The following is a 10,660-nucleotide window of genomic DNA, read 5'->3' on the forward strand; positions in this document are numbered from 1 at the left end:
CTTAAGTGAAAAATATTATCTTAACAATCTTCCTTAAGTGAAAAACATTATCTTCACAATCACACACTTAATTGAAAAATATTATCTCAACAATCTCCCTTAAGTGAAAAATATTATCTTAACAATCTCCCTTAAATAAAAAATTACTATCTTGACAATCACCCTTAAGTGAAATATATTATCTTAATCTCCCTTAAATGAAAAATTATTATCTTGACAATCACCCTTAAAAAATATTATCTTAACAATCTCTCCCCAGTGAAAATTATTGTCTTAACAATCATCCTTAAGTGAAATATATTATCTTGATAATCACTGTTAAGTAAAAAATATTATCTTAACAATCTTTCTTAACTGAAAAATATTATCTTAACAATATTCCTCAAGTGAAAAATATTACCTTAACAATCTCCCATAAACAAAATGACAACGGTGCCTGGTTTTAGTAATAAATGTAATTAAAGTAATCATAAAAGTATATAAGAAAAAAAGAGAAAAAATACGACGTGTTATTTCAACAATGTTCAGAAAGTTACGGTAGTTTGAAAAGAGGAAATAAAATTCTAACTGCTGCTGTTCAGGGCGTAGAAGCTCTAATGAATAAATTACATTTGAGGGCTTTTATATCAAAGGGAAATTAGGCTTCTGACTAAATTACTTTCGCTCTTGTACTAAAAACTTTACATATGTCTCTCTCTCTCTCTCTCTCTCTCTCTCTCTCTCTCTCTCTCTCTCTCTCTCTCTCTCTCTCTCTCTCTCTCATCCCAGACCATCCAAGACTGGAAGATGCAAAATATACCGGAAGATGCATTAGCAACTCTCTGGTGGATATACGAGGTGCCTCACACTGAGGGACCTGGGGGAACCCAAACATAGAATAAGGTAAGGTAAGGCTCTCTCTCTCTCTCTCTCTCTCTCTCTCTCTCTCTCTCTCTCTCTCTCTCTCTCTCTCTCTCACACTATTACCATGATTTTATAACAAATAACTCCTTTAAATCTTACCGTTGGAATGGTTCTTATACTAAAACTTTACTTATGTCTCTCTCTCTCTCTCTCTCTCTCTCTCTCTCTCTCTCTCTCTCTCTCTCTCTCTCTCTCTCTCTCTCTTACATTGATTTTATAACAAATAACTCCTTTAAATCTTAATGTTGGAATGGTTCTCCTACTAAATCTTTACATCTCTCTCTCTCTCTCTCTCTCTCTCTCTCTCTCTCTCTCTCTCTCTCTCTCTCTCTCTCTCTGTTTTACCCTGATTTTATAAAGAAATCCCTTTAAATTTTACTGTTGGAATGGTTCTTGAACTAAAACTTTACTTCTCTCTCTCTCTCTCTCTCTCTCTCTCTCTCTCTCTCTCTCTCTCTCTCTCTCTCTCTCTCTCTCTCTCTCTCTCTCATGCCAAGATTATATTTCACGTGTTAGATCTCCTTATTCAATCAAGATGATTTGCTTATGATAGATTTCTACAAGAGAATCACACACACACAGACGTACATATATATATATATATATATATATATATATATATATATATATATATATATATATATATATATATATATATATATATATATGTGTGTGTGTGTGTGTGTGTGTGTGTGTGTGTGTGCGCGCGCGCGCGTACTGTTGTGTATAACAATGTTTCTGCAAAATATAGTGAATGACGAAACAAACAATCATAATTGTGCATTTTTTTAAATGTTATCCATTAATCAAAAACACCCAAGATACAAGAAAAAAGGAACAGAAAATAAAAAGAAAAAAGAAAAAAGAAATTAATTTCTGAATTGAAGAAGTACGAGATTCTATGGCTCAATTGATATGCACACAACGTATATATATAGTGTTATTATTATTATTATTATTATTATTATTATTATTATTATTATTGTTATTATTATTATTATTATTATAATATACGTACATATATATATATATATATATATATATATATATATATATATATATATATATATATATATATATGTATGTATATATACATTGATTTATATATAATATACGGACATATGCATATATATATATATATATATATATATATATATATATATATATATATATATATATATGTATATATACATTGATTTATATATAATATACGGACATATGCATATATATATATATATATATATATATATATATATATATATATATATATATATATATATATATATATAGACACTTCTCCATCAATGTTTGCTTCAAGATAAAAGAAAAACACAGAAGTTACTACCACATTAAAAAATTATCTATCAAATATTCGACTCTTAATATATCCTTCCTAATCATTTTTAAACGATCGAACACTTTCCTCATATATAATATAATATCACCCATTTCAAAAGCTAAATCCTAATCCTAAAATATCACTCAGCATTTATTTCGCAGTTAAAATCTTAAAATGTAAGCACGTATCAAACCTAGTTGGCAATTTACTCGAAATCACTTTGTCCTTGACATTTACGTTAGTAGTTAATCATACTATTACGCTCTTTTTGTGAAACGTAGCGTTATTATCTTAAGGACTTGCCTATCCATTATTTTTCCGCATGACAGCTTTGATTTTTCACTGTCATGAGTCCGCCAAGGTAAATTCATCGTTGCCAAATATGAAGCTTTTTATTGTCTTGAAATATTTCATTTTCCCTAGCTTCCTTTCCTGGGCTATTTTCCCTGTTGAGGCACGTGGGCTTATAGCATCCTGCTTTTCCAACTAGGGTTGTAGCTTAGCAAGTAATAATAATAATAATAATAATAATAATAATAATAATAATAATAATAATAGTTAAATTCATCACAGGGCTATCTTCCCTCTTGGGGCCCCAAGGCTTATAGCATCCTGCTTTTCCAACTAGGGTTGTAGCTTAGCAAGAAGTAATAATAATAATAATAATAATAATAATAATAATAATAATATCCGATACTGAACGGGTGGAAGGGAACCTCAGTTTAATAAGGAACTGGAGAATTACGACAACGCCAAACATTCTTAAATTTATTTCCATCACCAACAAATAACAACGTTTCAAACATCTCTGTGTTCATAATCATAATCATGTTCCTGGGTAAAAGAAAGTAAAACAATAAAGAGCAAGCTGTACATAAATATTGTAAACAAACAAATAAATTCTAAGTTAGAATGGGAAAAGGCACAATTAGGCAATCTTCAAAGGAAAACTAGAAATTTCTTGATTAAGTTGTGGCTTTTTAGATTTTATAAAAATTGACTCTGCTATTCTTATTTCATTTTCATATGAGCCTCTGTATATTATTGAAAAGTTGTCCAAAGAGAATGAACACTTACAATCCATTTCGCAATGGTCTCGTATGCTGGACTGTAAATACCTACCACAAATTAAACCGAATTTAATATTCTATAATTACTCCAAAATAAAAAGTTTTGTTAACCACAAAGAAAAGCTGCAAAAGACCTTTGAATCAATGGTGGTTTACCTGTTTAACTGTCCAAATTGCCAATTAGCTTACATTGGCTCCACGAAAAAATGCGTTTTTTCTCGCTACCAAGATCACAAGGGAATTAGCAGCCGAACTGGCAGAGCCTTGTCCAAACCTTTACAGTCCAGCATACGAGACCATTGCGAAATGGATTGTAAGTGTTCATTCTCTTTGGACATCTTTTCAATAATATACAGAGGCTCATATGAAAATGAAATAAGAATAGCAGAGTCAATTTTTATAAAATCTAAAAAGCCACAACTTAATCAAGAAATTTCTAGTTTTCCTTTGAAGATTGCCTAATTGTGCCTTTTCCCCATTCTAACTTAGAATTTATTTGTTTGTTTACAATATTTATGTACAGCTTGCTCTTTATTGTTTTACTTTCTTTTACCCAGGAACATGATTATGATTATGAACACAGAGATGTTTGAAACGTTGTTATTTGTTGGTGATGGAAATAAATTTAAGAATGTTTGGCGTTGTCGTAATTCTCCAGTTTCTTAATAATAATAATAATAATAATAATAATAATAATAATACGAGATCAAAAATGTTTTAATTAGTGTATTTGATATTATGAGCAAAACCAGGCATAGTTATCCAAGCCATTAAATTTGGAATAAGGTTATGTATTCATTCAGGTGTTTTTGTTATCAAACTGTTAGTCTATGTCTGAATAGAATCAAATGAATAAGATAGGAATATCTGTTACTTATTTAGTGTTTGTCTGTATACTGAAGGATAACTGATGAAGATTTGATACCGGTAGAGATGTGCAGCTAGATTTTAAGATGGGGAAGTAGCTATTATTATTATTATCATTATTATTACTAGCCAAGCTACAACCCTAGTTGGAAAAGCAAGATGCTATAAGCCCAAGGGCTCCAATAGGGAAAAATAGCCCAGTGAGGAAAGGAAATAATGAAATAAATAAATGATGAGAATAAATTAACAATAAATCATTCTAAAAACAGTAACAACGTCAAAACAGATATGTCCTATATAAACTATTAACAACGTCAAAACAGATATGTCCTATATAAACTATTAACAACGTCAAAAACAGATATGTCCTATATAAACTATAAAAAGACTCATGTCCGCCTGGTCAACATAAAAACATTTGCTCCAACTTTGAACTTTTGAAGTTCTACTGATTCAACTACCCGATTAGGAAGATCATTCCACAACTTGGTCACAGCTGGAATAAAACTTCTAGGGTACTGTGTCGTATTGAGCCTCATGATGGAGAAGGCCTGGCTATTAGAATGAACTGCCTGCCTAGTATTACGAACAAAATAGAATTGTCCAGGGAGATCTGAATGTAAAGGATGGTCAGAGTCATGAAAAATCTTATGCAACATCCATAGAGTCAGATTCTGAGATAAAGCCCCATCTAAAGTCAGATAGTACCATGCAGAGTCAGATTTTGAGACTGATCACCACCTGGAGTCAGAACTTGAAATGGAGCAGCAATAGGAAAAAAGATTTTAGGATGGACTTGCATCTGGAGTGACATTTTCAGATGGAACACTGTGTGTATTCAAATTTTAAGATTGGACAGCACGTGCAGTTGTATTTTGAGATGGGACAGCACGTGCAGTTGTATTTTGAGACAAAGCAGCATGTGCAGTCAGTTCTTGAGAAGGAGCACCATGTGGAGTCAGATTTTGGGGATGAGCACTATGTGGATTCAAACTTTAAGAGGGAGCAGCATGTGCAGCCAGATTTTTAGATGGAGCACCACATGAAGTTATATTTTGAGATGGAGAAACATGTTGGAGTCAGATTTTGAGATACAGAAACAATTATAGTTCGCTTTTGACATGATGATATTGATGAAGTTGGATATATATAAGCTGTGAAAATATTATTAGATGATACAAGTAAAATCATGAAGTCTTCATCGAATCAGGTCAACACTTAGAGTAACATCTTGAGATAGAGCAGCATATGGAGTCACATTTTGAGACGAAGTAGCATTTGCAGTCAAATTTTGAGATACCGCAGCATGTGACATAATATTTTGAGATGTACCACCATGTAAGAGTCATATTTTGAGACAGGGCAGAATGTGGAGTCAGATTTTGTGATGAAACACCATGTGATGTCAGATTTTGAGATGGAGCACCATGTGATGTCAGATTTTGAGATGTGCCACCATGTAAGAGTCAGATTTTGAGAAGTACCACCATGTAAGAGTCAGATTTTGAGATGGAGCACCATGTGATGTCAGATTTTGAGATGTACCACCATGTAAGAGTCAGATTTTGAGATGTACCACCATGTAAGAGTCAGATTTTGAGATGGAGCACCATGTGATGTCAGATTTTGAGATGTACCACCATGTAAGAGTCAGATTTTGAGAAGTACCACCATGTAAGAGTCAGATTTTGAGATGGAGCACCATGTGATGTCAGATTTTGAGATGTACCACCATGTAAGAGTCAGATTTTGAGATGTACCCACCATGTAAGAGTCAGATTTTGAGATGGAGCACCATGTGATGTCAGATTTTGAGATGTACCACCATGTAAGAGTCAGATTTTGAGATGTACCACCATGTAAGAGTCAGATTTTGAGATGGAGCGCCATGTGATGTCAGATTTTAAGATGGAGTATTGTGTGGTGACGGAGTTTAAGATATAGTCTCATTTTTAGATACATGTTGAGATTGAGCTCCAATAGGAGTAAGATTTCGAGATGGAGCATCTTATGGAGTTGGATTTGAGTATGGAACGGCATGAGGATTAGTAATGAGCAGCATGTGGAGTCAGATTATGAGATGAAGCACCATGTGGAGTCAGATTTTGAGATGGAGCACCATGTGGAGTCAAATTTTGAGATGGAGCACCGTGTGGAGTCAGATTTTGAGATGGAGCACCATGTGGAGTCAGATTTTGAGATGGAGCACCGTGTAGAGTCAGAGTTTGAGAAGGAGCACCGTGTGGAGTCAGATTTTGAGATGGAGCACCGTGTGGAGTCAAGTTTTGAGATGGAGCACCGTGTGGAGTCAGAGTTTGAGAAGGAGCACCATGTGGAGTCAGATTTTGAGATGGAGCACCATGTGGAGTCAAATTTTGAGATGGAGCACCGTGTGGAGTCAGATTTTGAGATGGAGCACCGTGTGGAGTCAAATTTTGAGATGGAGCACCGTGTGGAGTCAGAGTTTGAGAAGGAGCACCGTGTGGAGTCAGAGTTTGAGATGGAGCACCGTGTGGAGTCAGAGTTTGAGAAGGAGCACCGTGTGGAGTCAGAGTTTGAGAAGGAGCACCCTGTGGAGTCAGATTTTGAGATGGAGCACCGTGTGGAGTCAAGTTTTGAGATGGAGTACCGTGTGGAGTCAGAGTTTGAGAAGGAGCACCATGTGGAGTCAGATTTTGAGATGGAGCACCGTGTGGAGTCAAATTTTGAGATGGAGCACCGTGTGGAGTCAGAGTTTGAGATGGAGCACCATGTGGAGTCAGATTATGAGATGAAGCACCATGTGGAGTCAGATTTTGAGATAGAGCACCATGTGGAGTCAGATTTTGAGATGGAGCACCGTGTGGAGTCAAATTTTGAGATGGAGCACCGTGTGGAGTCAGAGTTTGAGAAGGAGCACCGTGTGGAGTCAGAGTTTGAGAAGGAGCACCATGTGGAGTCAGATTTTGAGATGGAGCACCGTGTGGAGTCAGATTTTGAGATAGAGCACCGTGTGGAGTCAGAGTTTGAGATGGAGCACCGTGTGGAGTCAGATTTTGAGATGGAGCACCGTGTGGAGTCAGAGTTTGAGAAGGAGCACCGTGTGGAGTCAGAGTTTGAGATGGAGCACCATGTGGAGTCAGATTTTGAGATGGAGCACCGTGTGGAGTCAAGTTTTGAGATGGAGCACCGTGTGGAGTCAGAGTTTGAGAAGGAGCACCATGTGGAGTCAGATTTTGAGATGGAGCACCGTGTGGAGTCAAATTTTGAGATGGAGCACCGTGTGGAGTCAGAGTTTGAGATGGAGCACCATGTGGAGTCAAATTTTGAGATGGAGCACCGTGTGGAGTCAAATTTTGAGATAGAGCACCATGTGGAGTCAGATTTTGAGATGGAGCACCGTGTGGAGTCAAATTTTGAGATGGAGCACCGTGTGGAGTCAGAGTTTGAGATGGAGCACCATGTGGAGTCAGATTATGAGATGAAGCACCATGTGGAGTCAAATTTTGAGATGGAGCACCGTGTGGAGTCAGATTTTGAGATAGAGCACCATGTGGAGTCAGATTTTGAGATGGAGCACCGTGTGGAGTCAAATTTTGAGATGGAGCACCGTGTGGAGTCAGAGTTTGAGATGGAGCACCATGTGGAGTCAGATTATGAGATGAAGCACCATGTGGAGTCAGATTTTGAGATAGAGCACCATGTGGAGTCAGATTTTGAGATGGAGCACCGTGTGGAGTCAGAGTTTGAGATGAAGCACCATGTGGAGTCAGATTATGAGATGAAGCACCATGTGGAGTCAAATTTTGAGATGGAGCACCGTGTGGAGTCAGATTTTGAGATAGAGCACCATGTGGAGTCAGATTTTGAGATGGAGCACCGTGTGGAGTCAAATTTTGAGATGGAGCACCGTGTGGAGTCAGAGTTTGAGATGGAGCACCATGTGGAGTCAGATTATGAGATGAAGCACCATGTGGAGTCAGATTTTGAGATAGAGCACCATGTGGAGTCAGATTTTGAGATGGAGCACCGTGTGGAGTCAAATTTTGAGATGGAGCACCGTGTGGAGTCAGAGTTTGAGATGGAGCACCGTGTGGAGTCAGAGTTTGAGAAGGAGCACCGTGTGGAGTCAGATTTTGAGATGGAGCACCGTGTGGAGTCAGATTTTGAGATAGAGCACCATGTGGAGTCAGATTTTGAGATGGAGCACCGTGTGGAGTCAGATTTTGAGATGGAGCACCGTGTGGAGTCAGAGTTTGAGAAGGAGCACCCTGTGGAGTCAGAGTTTAAGAAGGAGCACCATGTGGAGTCAGATTTTGAGATGGAGCACCGTGTGGAGTCAAGTTTTGAGATGGAGCACCGTGTGGAGTCAGAGTTTGAGAAGGAGCACCATGTGGAGTCAGATTTTGAGATGGAGCACCGTGTGGAGTCAAATTTTGAGATGGAGCACCGTGTGGAGTCAAGAGTTTGAGATGGAGCACCATGTGGAGTCAGATTATGAGATGAAGCACCATGTGGAGTCAGATTTTGAGATGGAGCACCATGTGGAGTCAAATTTTGAGATGGAGCACCGTGTGGAGTCAGATTTTGAGATGGAGCACCGTGTGGAGTCAGAGTTTGAGAAGGAGCACCGTGTGGAGTCAGAGTTTAAGAAGGAGCACCATGTGGAGTCAGATTTTGAGATGGAGCACCGTGTGGAGTCAAGTTTTGAGATGGAGCACCGTGTGGAGTCAGAGTTTGAGAAGGAGCACCATGTGGAGTCAGATTTTGAGATGGAGCACCGTGTGGAGTCAAATTTTGAGATGGAGCACCGTGTGGAGTCAAGAGTTTGAGATGGAGCACCATGTGGAGTCAGATTATGAGATGAAGCACCATGTGGAGTCAGATTTTGAGATAGAGCACCATGTGGAGTCAGATTTTGAGATGGAGCACCGTGTGGAGTCAGATTTTGAGATAGAGCACCATGTGGAGTCAGATTTTGAGATGGAGCACCGTGTGGAGTCAAATTTTGAGATGGAGCACCGTGTGGAGTCAGAGTTTGAGATGGAGCACCATGTGGAGTCAGATTATGAGATGAAGCACCATGTGGAGTCAGATTTTGAGATAGAGCACCATGTGGAGTCAGATTTTGAGATGGAGCACCGTGTGGAGTCAAATTTTGAGATGGAGCACCGTGTGGAGTCAGATTTTGAGATGGAGCACCGTGTGGAGTCAGATTTTGAGATGGAGCACCGTGTGGAATCAGATTTTGAGATGGAGCATCGTGTGGGAACAGAATTTAAGATATAATCTCATTTTAAGATATACGTTGAGATTGAGCTCCCTTAGGAGTAAGATTTTGAGATGGAGTAAATTATGAAGTGAGATTTTGAGATGGAGCAAATTATGGAGTGAGATTTTGAGATGGAGTAAATTATGGAGTGAGATTTTGAGATGGAGCAAATTATAGAGTGAGATTTTGAGATGGAGCAAATTATGGAGTGAGATTTTGAGATGGGGCAAATTATAGAGTGAGATTTTGAGATGGAACAAATTATGGAGTGAGATTTTGAGATGGAGCAAATTATGGAGTGAGATTTTAGTACTGAGCAGCATCTGGACTTAGATTTTGAGATGGCACAGCATGGGGAATGATGTTTTAAGATGGTTCATTATCTGAAGACAAATCTAAAGTCAGATTATGAGATAGATCCTGGCCTGAAGTCAGATTCTCAGTTCTCAGATGGAATTGGATGTATTGTATATAAAATGCAAATTGTTTAGATATAAAACAAAAAGCACACAGTTGCGTTCACTAACTTTTTCCTTGGAAACTCAAAGTGGGTCTATGACTTGTCCTTACATAAATATACATACTGTACAAACGTACACACGCACACATGCTGACAAGCACAAACTAACATGAATCACAAGAAGTGAAAACAATTGGGTTTAAAGTTTTAAAGGCAGCTCAGAAATGGCAGAGCCAAGGGACAGTGACATTGCCCTATCAAGCAGGACAATGCCCTAGAGACTGATCACATACACACATGATCAGCACCCAAGGCCCTTCTCCACCCAAGCTGGGACCAAGGGGGCCAAGGCGATGGTTGTTGATGACTCGGCAGATAGACCTATAGCCTCCTCCGAACCCCCCATCTTTTACTCACAGCGGCCAAAGAAACTAACAAGTTTGAGCGGGACTCGAACCCCAGTCTGGGACATTACCGCATCGAGGTATTTATATTTCACTTAAAAGAAGAGTTGAATTCCCACTGCGTACCGCTGAACGCCAATTTGGAAATGGCATGAACTTTTTCGTATTTTGAAAACTTTCGAAAGAAAATACATGAATCTTGTTTTCAGATGCCACTGGTGTTTGCCAAGTGGATTAAAAACACTAAAAAACGAAGAGCAAAAGCCTGACTTTTAGATTGAGAATTGAAGAACAAATATTAATTCTATCGAAAATTCAATCATGGAGCCTGTCACGAGTGGAGAGATGTCAAATATTTTCACTGAA

General features: G+C 38.0%; 3 protein-coding genes across 3 annotated transcripts; all 3 read left to right on the top strand.

The window, feature by feature from the left end:
• The first annotated feature begins 6,217 nt into the window (after positions 1-6,217).
• On the top strand, positions 6,218-8,629 carry LOC137654164 (involucrin-like). Its single transcript, XM_068387802.1, has one exon. The coding sequence runs from the start codon at positions 6,218-6,220 to the stop codon at positions 8,627-8,629; it is 2,412 nt and encodes an 803-aa protein (XP_068243903.1).
• A 1-nt stretch (position 8,630) lies between these two features.
• On the top strand, positions 8,631-8,990 carry LOC137654165 (uncharacterized). The gene has a single exon (XM_068387803.1). The coding sequence runs from the start codon at positions 8,631-8,633 to the stop codon at positions 8,988-8,990; it is 360 nt and encodes a 119-aa protein (XP_068243904.1).
• Position 8,991: 1 nt separating this feature from the next.
• LOC137654166 (uncharacterized) lies at positions 8,992-9,447 on the top strand. Its single transcript, XM_068387804.1, has one exon. The coding sequence runs from the start codon at positions 8,992-8,994 to the stop codon at positions 9,445-9,447; it is 456 nt and encodes a 151-aa protein (XP_068243905.1).
• The last annotated feature ends 1,213 nt before the right edge of the window (positions 9,448-10,660 follow it).

Source organism: Palaemon carinicauda, chromosome 15 (assembly GCF_036898095.1).
Source record: "Palaemon carinicauda isolate YSFRI2023 chromosome 15, ASM3689809v2, whole genome shotgun sequence".
Taxonomy (NCBI): domain Eukaryota; kingdom Metazoa; phylum Arthropoda; class Malacostraca; order Decapoda; family Palaemonidae; genus Palaemon; species Palaemon carinicauda.